The 18380-nt window shown below is 38.6% G+C and overlaps 1 protein-coding gene across 4 annotated transcripts; it reads right to left on the bottom strand.

Annotated features, from left to right (window-relative positions):
- Positions 1–2441: 2441 nt before the first annotated feature.
- Positions 2442–16584, bottom strand: traf3 (TNF receptor-associated factor 3). Of its 4 annotated transcripts, none has more exons than XM_053509735.1 (13): positions 16250–16583; positions 15639–15850; positions 9790–9983; positions 8627–8678; positions 8424–8528; positions 8149–8307; positions 7671–7751; positions 7468–7542; positions 7207–7299; positions 6766–6906; positions 6174–6351; positions 5205–5798; positions 2442–4236 (listed from the first exon to the last, which is right to left on the bottom strand). In XM_053509735.1, exons 3-12 carry the CDS (start codon positions 9978–9980, stop codon positions 5227–5229), a joined length of 1647 nt encoding a protein of 548 aa, XP_053365710.1. In that variant the 5' UTR covers positions 9981–9983; positions 15639–15850; positions 16250–16583; the 3' UTR covers positions 2442–4236; positions 5205–5226. The 4 variants fall into 4 exon arrangements, with proteins under 4 accessions (XP_053365710.1, XP_053365711.1, XP_053365709.1 ...); XM_053509736.1 differs by lacking the exon at positions 2442–4236 and adding an exon at positions 15125–15325 and having other exon boundaries at positions 5128–5798; positions 16250–16584; XM_053509734.1 differs by lacking the exon at positions 2442–4236 and having other exon boundaries at positions 5128–5798.
- Positions 16585–18380: the final 1796 nt, after the last annotated feature.

Below are 18380 nucleotides of genomic sequence, written 5' to 3'. Positions count from 1 at the left end.
GGTTTGGCTAAATAGTTCTTCACCATGTAACCATAACTAGAAAAGCAACTTTTTTGTCATACTGTTGACATAATTCTGCCTTCTACCTCATGATACCATCCATTTTCTGAAGTGCACCAGTCCCTTTCCAGCAAAACTTTGCTACAGTATGATACCAACATCTGCTACCTTTAGTTACTTTTTCAAAAATGTAATCCGTTATTTAGATAAATTAATGTAATCCGTAAGCGAGACAGCGGTCATTCCCAATCCCTTAGTGTGTGTGTGTGTGTGTGTGTGAAAGTCGTCCTACAAGTCCCGCCCCCGATAACCTGCCCCTGCCCCCCTCTGTTATTCCTGCTGTTAGACCCCCATCTAACCTTTGCGGTTTGACCATGAGAGGACAGATACGAAATCTAGAAAGATGGAAATCTAATCACAGCACCAAAGAATTATGATGAACTGTACTTACGGAAACTGCATGAAACCGCGTAGGTGAAATACGGGTATTAGTAGTTAACAGATTATGGGCCAAACTTTGCTAAGTGATGATGGTTGAATAATTATAAAGGTCTTGACGAAAACAACATACATGAGGAATCACAAAGGAGTTTACATTTTCTGCAATGGAAAAGTACTTTAACTAGTTACTTTTATCAGAAAGAGATGCTGTAATGTAACTGATTACTTTTTAAAGATAGTAATTTTGTAATGTAATTAGTTACTTTAAAAAGTTAGGTCCCCCATCACTGGGTGTAACTACATATATAAAATGCAGGGTATAAAATGCATTAGTCATTACTCATCCAGTACAGAAAGCACTGGAAATCTACTCTAAGAGGTTGTAGGTCCCTGCCACCATGTGGCCAAAACGGGAATTGTCAGAAAACAACCGATATCTATTTATGCATATTCTACAGGAGCCTATGACTTAAAACATCTTATTTTTCGCCTAATTAATCCACTGATTTTTAAGCCGATTGTTTAAGAGTTTGTGCCAGGTGTACTCTTTTTTTCATGACTTTTATGCACAAATATTTTCTTGCATGCCATACACATTTATGGACAGTTTATAGTATTTCATTTTTTTTTCTCAAACCAAAACAGGGCAAAATCATGGAGATTCTGTTTAAATGCAATAATTGCCTTAAAAATTTCTCAAGTGAAGTCATTTATAACATTGAAGCAAAGGCTAGCCTGCTGTCTCTGAACCTACAGAAGAGCTACTGTACCATGAAGCAGTTGTATAAGATGAAAGAAGATGGCCTGGTCTGTTAATTCACGGTTTCCTTTACATTATGTGGATATACTGGGTGCATGTGCATCGCTTACCTGGAGAAGGAATGGCACCAGACGCGCTATTGGGAAAAGACAAGCTGACAGAGGCAATGTGCTGCTCTGCGCAATGTTCTGCTGAAAACCCTGGAAGTCATGTGGATGTTATTTTGACATGTACCACCTACCGACACGTTGGTTTAGACCAAGTTCCTGCCTTTCTAACAATGATGTTGTGGGATATGGGGCTTTTGCTACAAAAATTGTTCAAGAACGGTTTAATATTAACTTGGCCTCCAAATTCCCCAGTTCGCAATCAACTTGAGCTGCTGTGCGATGTGCTAAAAAAAGTCCACGAAGGCCCCATCTTGCAACTTTAAGGGGTTCTTGCCTTGAAGAATCAAAGCTCTTTTGATGACACAAGTGGGGCGAACACAATACTCAGCATGTGGTTTTAATATTATAACTGATTGGAGTGTGCGAGTGTGTATGCACAGACTTATTAGCTATAACACCAAAAGATCAAGGACACCCAAGTCTTCTTCTTTCCCATGGAAACCAAAGGCCAGTCTGTCTGGTCCGATCCTACAGAAAAGCCAATGTAGGACAAACCAAAAACAACACTGAGCACGATAGAAAGGAATCGGAACACCTAATGCACCACAGCATGCTACACACGCGGCTCAGCAGGCACAGAGCCAAAGACTCACCTAGTCCTGGTGCCAGATACCACAACACACCACCAGAAGTCTTGTAGAGACATGCCCTGAAGGTCTGAGCTACCCCAGTGGCACAAGGGGAAAATACACAATGCTGGTTATTATTGTTTTATATTGTAATGACAGACAGACAGAGATTCCACACAAAACAGCTCTCGGAGGTGGCCTAGTCTTGCTTCTGTTCCCAAGAGAAGAAACACCCCATGGTATTTCGGAAAACACTTAGAATTTCTTTTACCAACAGTGTCATAAGATATGGCGGTTATTAAGTGTGCACAAAAAAAACAAGATACATCTGTGTCCTGTGTAAAGTTGCCCGCCTGTCCAGACTGCTTTAGGGGATTTCACAACCATTGGATTAAGCCAAAACAGAGTTATTTTTCTATTAATTATTTTTTCCTAAAGGTGTTGCATAGAAAGAAGAAACATTTTAAAATTATAAGAACATAAGCATAACATTTCTAGAGGGGTTTTTTATTTGTATCTGTAGATTTTTAAACACAAACACACAAAAAAGGAAGTAATTTTTTTGTGTTGTCATAAACCGTGGATTAACTTAGGCAAGTTACCATAACTTTTATTCACAAATAACAACAAAAGAATATGGTAAAATGTTTGTTTTTTATATTCATATACATATACAATTGCATTACACATATAAAAAAAAATCATACTTGTGCAAATATTCTTCTTGAAAAGGTTAACTGTAAATGTTTCGGTCAGCATAGCTGTACACGTAGAGGCTAGTATTACAAACGGTGTTAAAAAAAAGAACATTATATTCTGATGCACAGCATCATCAATATTAAACATTACATAAAATAATGTGTCGATAGTAAACACATATGGGAGATTAAACTGATTTATATTTTCTTGATTTTACATGCATTTTCTTTCGCCCCATTGTGTTTTATGGATTTCTTTCATATAGTTTATTACCAGTACACCAAACAAAAAAAATAAAATGAAAAAAATCTACCACCGTGCGCAAACAACACATTCTATACCCATTGTTCTTTTCCATATGATGAATGCCTCGACACGCGACACTGAAAGCTGTTTATTTATTCAATTATTTTTATGAAACCACCAAACATTACTAGATAAAGTGGAATACATAGTATCTGTATTTGACTGACTATAAAAGCCAAATCGACAGCCTGCGGTACAGACATTGGGCCTCATTTATCAAGCTGAATACGAATGCACTTATTGAAAAATTGCTCACAGGAGCATTTACATAATGAATGGGCTACACATGGAAGTCTACTTCGTTTGAAAAAAAATATTTGCATCCTACAAAGGTTCCTGAGATTGTTTACACTTGTACATATGTACTTACATAAGCGAGCCTCACAGAATATATGATTTGAAGCCACTCGTTTGATAATTTATTGAGATTTTATACACAGATTTAATGAAAATTGGAAATTCACTCGAAAGTAAGCAATTTAAAATAAATCTGGAACTCAAGACAACACTATTTAATTCAAACAACAGAAACAGGCCCCTTTAAAGGGAGGAAGAGTTAGTGTACTGTAGACAAAGTGTTGCATAAGTAGAGCTGCATTACTGGAAGATTTAGGACGCTTCATGCTTAGGAGGTACTTTTCATTATTGAGTCATTTTCGGCCCTCTATGAGTTTTACCTTGGGGTTTGTGGGCATCACTATATGCAAAACATCAGACTGGTATTTATCAGCAAGATCACTGAAGTATAAAGGTGGGTGGGGGGGGATGGGGGGGACTTACACAAAATGATTGTTTTGGTTTCTTAAAAAAACAACACAAAACTACTAAAAGATTGATAAATGAGGCCCACATATTGATTTTCTACAATTGAAATACTTCTTTTCTTTTCTGTGAAATATTATTACAGAGTAATATGTCAGTTACAGAAAACAAATCCCCTTGTATATTTTTCCACTAAAAGGCAGCTTTTTATGTTTGTATCATTACATTTTGTCTTTCTCTTAGTCTTTACCAGCACTGATGAAGACGTACTTTTTCCTTTTTATTAGAGATGAAAACCCTTTGCTCTTTCTGCTCCATCTTGAACACTGCAGCTATCTGAGACCTCCCCTACACCCTGGTCATGATCCAAAGGACAGCACAATCTTTTCCCTCAACAAACACTGTCTCAGGAGCACCAGCCCGAGACTCTCAGCACGCTCTTGTGTTTGGTTGGTTCTTCTTATCGGTTCCTGCTCTGTTTTTCCCCAATCCTGTGACTTCGTAACATCCGTGATGAGCACCGGGCCCTCTGGCATGATAGAAAAGTCTGTTATAAAAATGGACTCTAAAAACTACACTGCATAAAACCTTTCAAATTAATGACTGCACTTTTACTGTTAGGAGTTAGGAGTACACTGTTATTCAAAAGATTTTAAATGCCATTTCATTTGTTAATTTTCATGGAATACGCTAAAAAAAATAAAAAGAAAAGAAATTAGAATGTAAAATTGAAATGAGTTTTCACTTTTACCTAATAAAAGTGTAGTATTTCTTGATTTTACAGAGAACAAACTGGATCGAATTAGAAAAGGCCTAAAATTTGATGCACGTCGTAGCACTCATAGTTCAGCCTTGAGTGCTAGTATAAAGTTCATCGCAAATATGATATCTCAAGGCTGAATTACAGGCTTAACAAGCTTCAAATAAAGCATTATTTAGGAAAGAATGTGCATTTTAAATACTGAAGGTTGTATTTGCAGAATCGTCAGGTCCAAGTGGGGTGTTATAAAAGCTCCGATTCCTGATAATTATGATGGTACATAGAAAAAGTACATCATGATGTTATGTCACAGATGATGAGAATCATCATCATCTTACCAAGCCCTTATCATCTTGTATGTAAAAATATGCAGTGTGATTCAAAAAAATATTAGCACTTACTGGCAACGTTTTTTCAGTTGACTTTTCTTTAGAGTACTGTTGTTAGATTCTGGTGTACAAGTAGAGACAATGTAATGGAAATTTTTTTACAGTCTGTAATTTATAACCTAACCTTGCTGTAGTACGTTGTAGTGTCGTCTTGGTGTTAACATTTTTCTGAATCACCCTGTATTTTCGCTACTGTTATTTTTAGTGCTATACCTTCAGGACGGTTCAAACCTGACTTTGGACCTAAGGTTGACAAGTCTAAGGCGTGTGGTACAGACCAATGAAATATTTATTTCAAACATTTAGCACTTTAAGTTTCAGTGACATGAAAATGACAGTGGTACTGACCAATGAGTTAACTGTCCAGGTGTCATGGGTCAGGTAGGTCTGAGGTGTCCACTGTGACCTTGATGAATATGGTGTCATCTTTGATGTATGTCCCGTTCTCCAGCACAGTCTGAGCGACAAACAGCGGACAGCCTGAGGCAATGTTCATTTCCCCTGTGGGCCGCCGAAAGCTGCTGCTGTTTGGATCAGGCTTGAAAGCATCACCCAGGTGCTTCCGTGCAGGACCCTGATCCATCAGCATGAGTGTCACCTTTTGGCGGAAAGGCCATGGCAGCAGCGCATCATACTCACCGCGCATCACCACAAAGAAAAGTGACAGGTGTGTGCCCTTTCCCATGCCATCACCGTTCAGGTAAACACGAGCACACATTTTGTAGCCAAAATAGCCGGTGTAGAAAGGCTGGCTGTAAAGCGACAATGTTTTGGAAGCCACTGCCTCCTGTTTGCGCCGTTTGTAGTCACGTATCTTCCAAATAAGAGTTCCGTTGAAGCTGGCCGTCTCCAGCACCTGCAGCTTAAGGTCCATGTCGGCCAAACGGATGTCGTGCACACTGAGCAGCTCATCATGCCGAGAAAGCTGGGTCTCTAATGAGGCTGAAATTGATACAGAACAACATAATATTAAATTAAATCACCAAAAAAAAATACAAAAAAATAAAAAACTATGCAGAGGTTTATATAATTTACTTGCAGCGTACCGTTAGGTTTGTATTTGTACACAAAAATAATTTAGAACCTTAATTCAAACACGCTGTGGACACTATCTGGACATTTCTGAAGATTAAGATAAGTAAATTTTGGCAGTATGACAGTTATCTTGAATAACAAAAGGAAATGTATGCAACGTCTATCCATGACTTACGACTCAAAGGCACTTGCTTGTGTCTGTATCATTAGATCATTATTGTTAAGTTAGTTTGGCGCCTCTACAAGTATATACATCAGTCATGAAGCAGAGGTGACACTCACTCAGCGTGAGGGTACCAGGACCAGTGCGGACAGAGTCGAACGATGCTACCACAGAGCGCATACTCTCCACGGCGCCCCTTAGAGATTCTACTTCCTCACGCATCGCCCTCAACGGCCGCAGTTCCCTCAGCTCCATCTCCACCTCCAGCAGCTTCTCCGAGTGTGCACTCATTAGCTTCTACATGCAAAGCAAAATTTTTGTCATGTCGAAAGCACAAATGTCTACTAGCAAAAACTGTAGTTATGTGGGCATCTACCAATAACAAACAGATTTCATGAACAAGATAATTGTAATTAATATATATTTTCAACAAATTATACTTTAACATTTAAAAATAGTTGCACTGTAATTTTCCGAATGCAGTAGTAATTGAAAAGGACCCCATTATTAACTGCACTGATTAAACAACAAAGTAATAAGTATCCCTTAACAGAGAGGAATTAAATCTGCCAGAAAAAAGCAACATTACAAACTTACTAGTCATTTATTTCAAAAGATTTGCCCTCTGGGTTCATAGCGCTATGTGGGAAAGCCCCATTCAAGGTCTGAAATGTAAACAGTATCAGGTGACAGAAGAGAGATGTTTCTCACCTGCATGCTGGATAGTTTCTGCTCCACCTGTCGGTATTTCTCCCTCATATCTTTATACTGTTCCTCCACTTCTGTAAGGCGACTGCTCAGACTCGGGAGAACCTTGTAGCGTTCTAGCAGCTCGTTCTTGACATCCTCCACCTACACAAACAAATATATGTGAAAGAGATTCCAAATGAACAAAATAACCTTAAACAAAAGAATCTACACATCTTGGTATTATTTTCATATTATTATTTTAAATTTTTTGCACTGCCACATATACCTGAGCCAATGTAATTTTGCAGGAGCAATTATTCATACTTTTGGACCAGAGATCATATGCAAGTCTCATTCATGTATTATAGTTTATTACGCTCCTACTGTTATTACACATAAATCCAGCCCCTTCAACCTTTAATATGGCTATAAATTTCAACATAAATATCAAAGCTTCCCTACCTTGGCCTCTAGCGTGTTGCTTCTGGCTACCATCAGTCGCAAGTGTTCTGAGGCAAAGCTTGACTCGTGCTCTCTCATTTCCTTGTTCAGACCCTGCAATTAAAAAAAAAAAGTATATATATGTTTATTTATTCTTAATAAGGGTGGGATAATAAGGAGAGCTAACTAACTAAAACTAAATACAGGTGACAGTTACCAGCAAGTTTAGGCCTAAAACTTTTTTACTTTTTTTTTTTCCCCCGTCTCAGGACAACTCATTACCTTGTAGGTGCAGCCAAAACGAAAAAAGGAACAAGAGACTTGAGCTTTTGGACAGTCTTGCTGGTGAATGGAGAGCTAAAATGAAAAGAAAAATAAAGAATAAACATTGAAGTCGACTGCGCTTTAATGTCCAGTGTACAACTGCTGCTGTACATATCTAGACCTTAAAAAAAATCTCTTCACATTCAGCAATTCATACTCACCTCACTTCGTAAAATTGATGGAAATGAGCAATGATTAGGGCATGATACTGGAAATGCAGGACAGACAGTTTCTTTGTGTTTCTAGATCAGAGAGATAAACAGTAATAGAGAAAGACAGAATGAGTAATCATTACAATCATAAGATAAGACCAAAAATACTTCACCTAGACTTCCTAGGACTTCCCACAGCACAATTATGTACAGTATCTACTTCCACAATTTTGTAAAAGCACGAGGACCAGCATTCTCAAAATGTCTTACATGAGATTCCCCTAAAGTTCCCAGGACTAATATGAAACCAAAACGTCATGGGACATTTTCGGCACAAAGAAAGGGAAATGTTGAACACAGAAGTAGTACTAACAAAGCAATGTAATGCAGTTTCGGACTAATTTATCAAAAAATAAATAAATAAAATACAATACATCTCTGTCAGACAAGACGTTTCTAACTGGGAAAAGGAGCTTCAGAAATGTACCTGTAGCTCTGTTAAGGCCATTTTGAGTTTGCAGAATTCACAGGTGGCCTCACGGTATTTGCATTTGCGGCTCAAGTGTTCAGGCATGTCCTTCCTCATAAGCTTCTCTTTACACAACGGACAGGGCACCTCAAAGTACTCACACAAGTTCAAATGGTCCTGATGGTCCAAACAGGTAAATAGTACTAATTAGCATGATTAGTAATCTTTTTTTATGAATCTGTCTCAACCACTAATAATATGTGACTAAAATAGTGCACTTCAAAACAACTCACCATAACTTGCTGTAAACACATTTGTTCTTTACATCCGTTTTTCGCACTTCGGCAGAAGACTTTTAATGTCATAATCTCTCTATGGCAGCAAACATCACGAAATATCTGTTAGAAAAAAGAAAATCTACTGTTACACTACACTCGCCCAAACAAAACCCAGCCTTTTTGAATTCAGTTAGTTTTTTTCCTTTAGAGAGGCTTACTTTATCTTGAGATAATGGCTCCATATCAGCTGGGCACACTGGATTCTGTTTACTGAAAGAATAAAAAAAATTTTTTTTTTTAAGTGTTTGATATGTCAGGCAGTAAACAGTGAAGTCCAGAAGCAACATGTGCTTGTATACCAAAGTAGATATTTAATACATTTTGCTTTATGCTTTTATATATTTTACTTTAACACTTATTCGGCCGTCATTTTAACGATTCTGGAAATAAAATGTCGATGGGAGCTTTTAACTTTCTACTGACTGCAACTGCTGTAAAAATGGTGCAGGCAATTTTGGTCACTGTCTCAGATCAGGTACTGAAAGACTCTTCATTATCTCTGGCCTTAGGATCCACGCTCCTTGCTATATCTGGATAACTTATAGGCAAATATTAGGTTTATTTATAGGGATTTATTTTCAGTTTGCTTAACTGATACTACAAAGTGGCTAGTAAAAGAAATTTGTAATCTTTATTGATAAAATGATTCAATAACTAGCCCTCCAAGTTACATGTATTTCTGAACAAATTTTTGGCAATCAGTTGTCATTTTAAGACATTGTGTTTGCTTAAGTGCTTTGGTTAGACAGCTGTCCCTAAGGCAAAAACATCTTTTAAAAAATGGGAAAAAAGGCATGTTTTGTGGTTCATACCATACATAATTAGTCAGAATTTTCACCTGATTTATTTTCTGCCAATTCCCACCCCAGTAGTTTCAAGTTCCTGTACCAAACAACAGCTACCTATCTGTGAATGAAAGGGCGACACGTCTTCTGAAACACGAGGCTTCTGCATTTTGGCTTGCTGCGTGTATTACAGCGCAGTTGAATGTGCTTGGAGGACAGCACTAATTGCCCTAACGTGTTCACATGAACGGACAAACACTCCTGACTGGTCAGGGCAAATGATAAAAGCAGAACCATTAAAAAAAAAGCTGGAATCCACATTTTGTTCTTTATAAGTTAATTATAAAACTTATTAATTTTGAAATGTTATCTTTAAGATAAGTTTATTAAGTGCATCCTTAATTATCCTGACACAAGATATTAATCAAGATGGATTAGGATTATCAGGCCCAGGAATGTTTTGCTTCAAGATAATAACCACATGTTATAGTGACAAGGCACGTAGTAGTGTTTGTAAAATTTGAAGTTTCCCTAACCTAAGCAGCTGGTTAATGCAGCTTTCGCAGAAGCGGTGTCCACACTCAGTCTGGCGAGGATTACATAGCACCATGCGACAGAGCTCGCAGCAGTACTTGGGCTCGGGAGGCATGACGAAGTCGTCCTGAAAACCACCACGCAGCGGGAGAAAGGACTGCTCCCGCGCGTCCACACGGCGCAACAAGGACATGACCTGCAAAAGGGGCACAAACACACAAAAGTTACCTGTGAGGTTCTTGTACAGCTGAATATCAGTTGCTTTGCTAATATAAACGAAAAACATCGTTGCATTGTTGCACTCAAACAAGTGTTGTCTTAATGCACACAGTTCACTACTGTACATTCTCATGGGTAGGTGTTTTTTGGATTTAGCCACAGGAATGATGAAGATGGGAAACTTCCAAAAAAAAAAAAAAAAAAAAAAAAAAAAAAAACTCATGCTTGAATGCTGTTAAATCAGTCATGTTTCGGGGTGCTCCCTAAAAATTTGCAAAGGTCAACATGTTCAACATATTATTTGGACTGTGATGATTGTGATGGTGCTGGAAAAGCACCAGAGACTTACACGTCCACCGTATTACACCCTGAAGCTGTATGAAAAGGAAAGCAAGGAAGAAAAACAAAACAGCTTTCATGAACCAAAGCCAAATCCAACACCCCCCCCAAAAAAAATGCATCAAAAAGGTAGGTGTGAAAATGTGGTTTCCAACTAAACTGTAGAACCTTCTTGATTACATCGTTGTATTCAGGCATGTGCAGCGTTGGTCTCAGGGTGCTTTCACATCTATTAGTCTGTGCAGATCCTGAATCAGCTGTTTGCTTGGGTCTGTTTTTTTAAAGCGCAGAAGTAAAGAAAAACAAATAGCAAAAAATTATGGGCCGACAGGTGCGTAGGGCTTAAAATTTGTGCATAAAACTAAAAAATAATGGTAAAAAAAATAATGGTAAAGAAAAGTAAATGCATGCTTTGCCAAGTGCTCAAAGAAAGCAAAAATTCACCCAAGCATAGAGAACACAGAGCTGCCCTCATTATAGTAAGAGATAATTATACTAGAAATAACTGGATTGAGACATTTTGTCTACTGGACCCACTTTTTCGCATATCTCTCCCTCTTTTTTTTTTTTTCAAAATCACCAGAACATCACATTGTCACAGGATTTACTCATGTCCTTGGGCTTAGTTCGCACCTCGTGGCTCATTTTCGCATGTAACACAATGCAATCCACAGCCTAATGTGAAAACAATATGCAAAGTATAACAACTTTGAGAAGATTACAATCCCTCTAGCTAGTGTGACCTAGGACAGGTCAGGTTTCTTCTTTGTCTCATACCTGGGAGTTTCCCCTTGCCACAGACTTGTTCATTAGGGATCTATGTCTGCATTAAAATTTCTATAAAGCTGCTTTGTGATAATGTCTACTGTTAAAAAAAAATAAAAAATAAAAATAGACTAAACAAAATTTAAGCAAGGATTTTTAAAAAGGAATAAGAAGGGGAGGGGAAAAAAAAAGCATTCAATGAAATAAAAATTTAATAACAGCAAAAAGAAATTAAACAAACTATTAACTTCTTGCAATTCTGGATCTTCTGGTGTCAGCGCTGTTACCATTTACAAAAATGTCAGTAAATAACAGCGAAGGCTTTTATTTTCAGGAAAGCTTTTGAGACGCGCTGCAAGATGTACAAATACAACATAAAAAAAATCCCAGAGAGAAAGATGATGTACATGGAACAATGTGCCTCACTACAGGCCGGCAACAGAATCAGCCTCCTTCTCATAAGGACACAGTGTCACTACGAGGACTAGAGGAATGCACTTGTGACAGGGTGTGAAGGGGTAATGTATGTCAGTATTGTAGTCCTCTCCAAAACTGTTAATTTAGTTACTTTACCCTGTATGCAGGGGAAACATACATCATTTTTCATGTACAAGGACCTGTAAAAATAATCTCAGGTAACATGCATCCTATCCAAATTGACATGGTGGTAATAATTCCATCGCATCCTGTGAGAGGAGAGATTTTTCTTTAACATGGAAACACTCAGAGAAGCCCTCTTTTCCATCATCTGCAGCCAAAGCCAAATTCGTGGCGAGCAGCTGTGTTCCAGCGATGTACCCAAATACACTATCAGCTCGGATCAGGTCTTACGCCAGTAAAACCGGGTTACGTTTTCTGTAAAGTTGGCCAAATAATAGCAAGCTTCTTAAATCGGAGCAAGTCTTGGTTAGTCGTTTCTGCGGCTTTTCTTCATCACTTTTATTTTTGTACCTGTCAGTTGGACTCCTGCAAATATTAATGCAAATATGATTTGCTCTTATTTGCATTGTTGTCTGCAAATGTAATTTAAAGTAAAACTGTTAAAAAGTTACTATTTATCTGTTTATTTTTTTATCAAGATGTGCATGTTTGATGAATTTGAGTGTTTTTACCTCATTAAAAACATACTTAAGTCCAAGATGTCTCAAATAATCAAGCTTCCACTTTGGCAAAATTTTTAATCTAACCTCCAACTCAACTAAGGTGAAATTTGTGTCACTCTTAGAATTCATCTCATGCAAGAGTAAAAACTTGGGATGTATCCAGAAGCTTAATGATACATTTGCTATTTTGTTTTAAGCTCCTATAAAGACCAGAGGAAGTTACGCATGGCTCCTGGTTAAAAGGAAAGATGGATGAAAATGTCAGATGTGTAGCTTTATATAAGGATTTAAAATCAGATTGAATCTACATATTACATTTTTGCGGTTTGAAAAGGAGGATTATTTAAAGAGCAGCACAAGCTCAATCTGAAACTGATTTTTTTTTAACGCATGAGTTCATTTGAACAGTTCTTTACTGGCAGGTATATGTACCATAAATGTACACACCCTGAGCACAGGTTTGTCTTCTTCTTTACAAATAATTACAATCACTCAACAAAAAAAAATATATATATATATATATATATATATTGTATGAGGTTTACAGCTACATCCAAGATAAGATTCAACTGAGCACTTGATGTTCAAGGCATTTCTGGGATTTGATCTCACAACTGTCTGATCAATAACAACTCGGAAGAAAACCTATGCAAATTAACTTGCTGGTTATTTCAGATAAATAAAGGCGATAAAGGCGTCTGTGTTTCTCTCTTACACACACACTGAGAATCTACTCCAGCACTGTTTATAGCTCACCAGACAAATAAGTTACCGTCATCTACTGCTCCATTTTCAAACGCTTAAGCTCTGGCCTTGCATTGCCACATCAAGAGCTCCTGACCAGCAGCTCACAGCCTGGGAAACCCCTTCATAACAGACATAACTCTTTGGCACTAATAATATCTCACTGGAGCCAAGTGCCTCGCTAAACCAAGCACAGAGGAAGGTCCCAGCAATGCCACACCGCCCAACTTGAAATACCTTCATCAGGCTCTGCCACAGTTATGCTCCTGGAGTAACATTGCAGGCCTTTTTCAATACAATTTCACCACAAGTCAGGCCAGAGCACAATTCTGCACAAAAAAAAAAAAACAAAGAACAAAAAAGGGGAGGGTTGAAAAAAAAAGGAAAACAGCGATCATGTAGATCATGTGCAGAGGCGCTTGGTATTGGTATTTTGCAAACTTAAGACATGCTTGAACACTAAGAAGTGTGAATAATGCTGAAAGAGCTTTTTGTACAAAAGCAATTTGTTTGATCACATTCTAGCGTTCGCCGAGATCAAGAGTTCATTGATTTATCTTCATTAAGCACTTTACTCTGGTCATGGTGGTGCCGGATCCAGAACACTGGGCATGAGGCAGGAATATGCCAGTTCATCGCAGACGCCCATGCGCAGACAATCCGCACATTTGCAAGTTTTTTAGGAGTGGAGAGGGAACCTGAGAATCCTAAGGAAATGCATGTGGACACTGAGAGAACATGCAAAACTCCACACACACAGTAACATGAATTCAGGATCAAACCAAGGACCCTGGAGTTGTGGGGCACCAGTTACTTTATTAACGTATACACACACATACAAGGAGGAGTAATACAAAAATTATAACTATTTTACTCTATAGCACTTCATGGCCACAAAGAAGACACTTCTTAGTCAGCAGTAAGAAATCCTTTTCAATCATTCTGATAAGAACACAGAGCTTTAAAAACCAAATGGTAGGATGACGAAACGATTTCGGTAACAGGAGATGTAGAATGACTAAACACATTAACGCAAGTGTCTCCCTAAATGACAAAAGATTTTCATCAGGGCAGATTATGGTGAAAGTCTTGTCCAGAATTTCTCTTACACATTACAATTTTTTTAAACATAAATAAGCGCACAGATATTTCACAATGCCAGTGTTGAGAAGAAAAAAAATTCATTTTAAATTAATATGTGGTTGATCCAAAACAATTAAAAACTAAGTATAGTGCATGCCATGCAACCCTTCACAACCACACAGCTGTGGTGGGATCCAGGCATTCAAGTCTGTCTGCTGCGTCATATGAAGATGCTTAATCATCTGTTGAGAGAGAGCGTAGGAACTTACAGAGAAGCATGAGCTAAACGAAATAATGCGCATCATAGAATCACTTTTAAATTCTATATATTCGTGTAAATGCTATGTTTTATTATTACACCATCACATCCCCCGTATGTTTATATATTCAAGTATCCAGGTTACTGAGAAACTCGGGGTTTGATTTCGCTTCTGTTTGACATATTTGCATCTCTCTTTCAGTCACACCGGGCTTTTTTTTTTTTTCTTTCTTTTTTACAAATCCAAACTTGGGTATCGAGACTGTGAGTGCTGTCCCTGAAAAGAGGACACTTAAGCGTTATTCTGCATCATCACATGAAAGAGAAATGAAATAACAGTCAAAACCATCCTGGGGAAGGCAGTGTATTATTAGCTGACCAAAACGTGTAGTTCTCTGGGAGCTTCCGGGAATATTTAAGGGGCTTTTCAGTTTGCTGCCTCATTCCCTGCCGTCATAGCTGACAACACACAGACACGCACACAAAAAAGCAGTTCTTAAGAGATTCATGCTAGACACGGGAACATCTCATAGCCTGACACAATTAAAAGTGAAACAACCACTTAATTATTTGACTATTAAACACAACACCTACCATATTCATGATTCTCGCTCAAAAAAATTGTTATCTGCCTGAACTCCATCAACCATGTTTTTTTCCCCTTCCTCTACAGATTAACAAAGATTAAAGCTTTAATGTTACTTCAGTGTTGGTTTCATATAATTCCTAATTAATTGACCAAATCTATTCCTCTAATTGTAATACAATAGCTTTGAATAGCCCTGAACAAGGATAAAAAGAGGACACACAGACTAAGGAACTTGCCTCAGAAACACAGAAAGCAAAAATTCTGATGGAGACAGACCATTTGTGCCGTCTCACCCCGAGCTCCACATCCGAGTCCGACAGAATTTAACACCAGAAAGAGCTGGCGGTGAAGTGTGTAACCCAATCCACCAAGAGTGTAAGTTCAGGGCTGAATGGCGTCCAGGTAAAGGAGGTTTTCTTTGAACATGCCTGCACTGCCTGAGAAATCATAGCAAAAATGAAACAAAAGTCTAAAGGGGAATATCAGCCTATTCTCGTCTGACCTTTCAACAGGAGGAAGAGATCAACCAGTTGTGACACACACAGTTAAGGGGAAGACGCAGTTATACTTTAATGTTCGCAAATTATTATGGTTTTTAAATAAACGTCCTGAGATATGTGTGTGTGTGCGTGCGATGAAATAAATAGTGTGATAAATTGCGAATGCACATGTATTCTGTTACGCTGACACTAGGTCCCAAAAGTGTGTGTGCGCGCGTGTGTGTGTGGTGGAGCATGTCAGGGACCTTACCTTGTTTATTCTGAGAGTTCAACAGATGTCAGATTCAAATGGCTCAGGGTGTGAAGTGAGAAAGAGCACCCAGCGATCAAAAGTAACCCCAACATCCTGCCCAAAGACTGACAATGCCTCAGCACAAACTCTGAATCCAATAGAGAGTTAAACTCAGCTGTGTGTCATCATGGTTTTTCCATCAGTAGTTCAGAGGCCTGAACCAGACTTTCCTAGGTTAAAAAGAAAAAAGACAACAAAATGATGATGATGATGATGATGATGTTGTTTTCCATCCATGCCTGGTTAAAGAAAAATCCTCAATGGATGGAAGATGAACTTGTCCTCCATGTCCACAGTGCAGATAGTGTCCTGATGTGAGGAGCTGAGCTGACTGGAGACAGGTTTTAGGTTTTAAGGCTAGCTGTTTGCTTTTCTTTGTTCGTCCCGTTGTGACCCCTTTAAATGATTTTTGAGCGACGAAGGCCAGACTAAAAGAGGTGCTAGCCACATAGCTTTGTGGTTAAATGAGCCCGGAGCTCCTTAGGGCTTGTCTTGACACAGGTTGTTGCTAACTAAACCAAAAGCTAGCACCACACACACACACACACACACATATTCGGAGCACTTACATGAATCAGTTATGGACGTCGTCCGGTATTGCAGCACTGGGTTTCGCCTCAGAACAATGTAGTAACAGCCGGAGCCTCGGCGGCTTGTCCACTTCATGAACGCTCCACCAGCGACTACAATTCAAACACCAACGCGTCCTCGCTGATCCTCACACACGCCGCGGCCACCGACACGCACACACCACACCACACACCGAACCTTTTCATGGTCGGGTGTCCAGTCTGGAAGAAAAAAGTGCGCAATTTGGCCCGTAGAGAAGCTAAAAAATCCACAGCGTTAAAAAGCCTTGTGCGCTGTTGATGTCAAATCGAGTAACTGGAAAGCCCCCTCGCTCCGACTTCCTCAGGAAATCCCCGTCAAAAAAAAAAAAAAAAAAGCCCGTAGTAAAAAAAAAAAAAAGAGAGAGACGCCGTTGAAGTTTGGCCGCGAGAGGGCGCTCTGCGCACGCGCTAAAGCCTCGGCGGAGTTTTTAAGCGTTGTACGGAGAACAGGCTCGCTGGAGCTGATTGGACCAAACTGCACCCTGTTCACACACACACACCGTGGCTCGCACCAACAGTGCGAGTGTGGGAAACAGAAAATAATAACCGGATGGGGTACAAAATTCGTTTCAAAATTTGAGCTCAATTTTTTGCTTGTTTTTCATCGCACTTACAGTGCAATGTGAAGGTGTGAACGTCGAATGATATATATATTTATATATATATATTTTTTTTTTTTAACTATGTAATCACTTACGGTTAAATACTGTACCATCCTCCACCCGAGCTATCATGTTAGGGGAAAAAAGAGAGAGGCTTGATACAATAATTCATGACTATTCTTTCCCACTTTAAGATGCCGAATTAATAAAACAAGACACATAAAAGGTAGAGCGTAAATGTACAAATATAAATACGATACACAGATACAATGAATATTTTTTCTTTTGAAATTCGCTTTTTTTCTTTTGAAGTGCATGACGCAGCGTTGCACGAAACCGGAAGTGAAATTTATACAAATTTATGCAAAAAGTTAAAAATCACGTGATCATGATTTTACAGACTGCTATCCTATGGGAACTTTTATTTAAAATGTTTGGTGCCACTTTATGTCTCTTCTTTTGCACTCTTGTACTATTTGCTTGCATCGCTTACTTTTCAATTTTTTAAAACCCCAAATATTATAATGATTCCAAATCACATGGCTAAGCAAAAAGTATATTGTAAAACTTTTCTTGACCTATTTGTCTCCTTTAAAAGACTTTCTTTTGGTATTTTAACACTCTGTCATGCTTCCTGTTACTGTGATAGAGGCAGCACGGTGGCTCCAGTTTCTGGGTTCGATTCTTGCTCTTGCTTTTGCTCTCCTTATGCATGGTGAGTTTCCTCCCACAGTCCAAAGACATACAGGTTAGGCTAATTGGCGTTCCCAAATTGCTGTAGTGTGTGTGTGTGTGTGTATGTTCCCTGCGATGGATTGGCACCCCGTCCTACCTTGTGCCCTAAGTCTCCTGGGATATACAGGTCCAAGCCTCTTCATACACAGTTAGTCAGGTCAGCTAGATGGCCAGATCTAAGAAGATTGTTGGTTGTTCCAAATCTCTTCCATTTGAGAATGCTACAGGCTACTGTACTCTTAGGCACTTGGCAGCACATCAAAAGTTCCTTGTATCCTTCCGCAAACCTGTGTCTTGACACCATCCTGTCTACAGATAATTCCTCTCAACTTCATGGCTTTGTTTTCACTCTGACATACACCATTTACTGTTTGACCTTATACAGTGTGTGACGTTCCCCAATGAATTAATTTAGACAAGGGTGGGCTCTAATAAAATTCATATAAATAAGAGACACCAGAGTGTGATTGCCCAGAGCTCAAAGTGTCCTAATAAAGCGTCTGAATATGTATGTAAATGGGATATTTATATATAAATTAAAAAAATGCTACTAACACCTGTTTTTACTTTGTCATTGTGAAGTCGTGTGTATGGAATGATGAGAAATAAATTATTTAAAATATTTTTTAAGATGAATTTGAAGCATAACAAAATGTGGAAATCTTTTCACAAGGATCATTCATGCCTGTGAGGAGCAAAAGCCACCATGTCCGGTCCGATCCCACAGAAAAGCCAATGCAGCACAACCCGCT

Source organism: Clarias gariepinus, chromosome 13, assembly GCF_024256425.1.
Source record: "Clarias gariepinus isolate MV-2021 ecotype Netherlands chromosome 13, CGAR_prim_01v2, whole genome shotgun sequence".
NCBI lineage: Eukaryota > Metazoa > Chordata > Actinopteri > Siluriformes > Clariidae > Clarias > Clarias gariepinus.
This window is presented reverse-complemented; position numbering and strand designations above follow the sequence as displayed.

Bases quoted from the DNA above. Each gene is read 5' to 3' on its own strand.
- traf3 (XM_053509736.1), bottom strand. From the start codon at position 9,980: ATGTCCTTGTTGCGCCGTGTGGACGCGCGGGAGCAGTCCTTTCTCCCG. The intron at 8,308-8,423 runs GTGAGTTGTTTT...TTGGACCATCAG, and splicing joins TGTGTTTACAGCAAGTTATG to GACCATTTGAACTTGTGTGA. The intron at 7,752-8,148 runs GTACATTTCTGA...TCTCTGATCTAG, and splicing joins TGGCCTTAACAGAGCTACAG to AAACACAAAGAAACTGTCTG.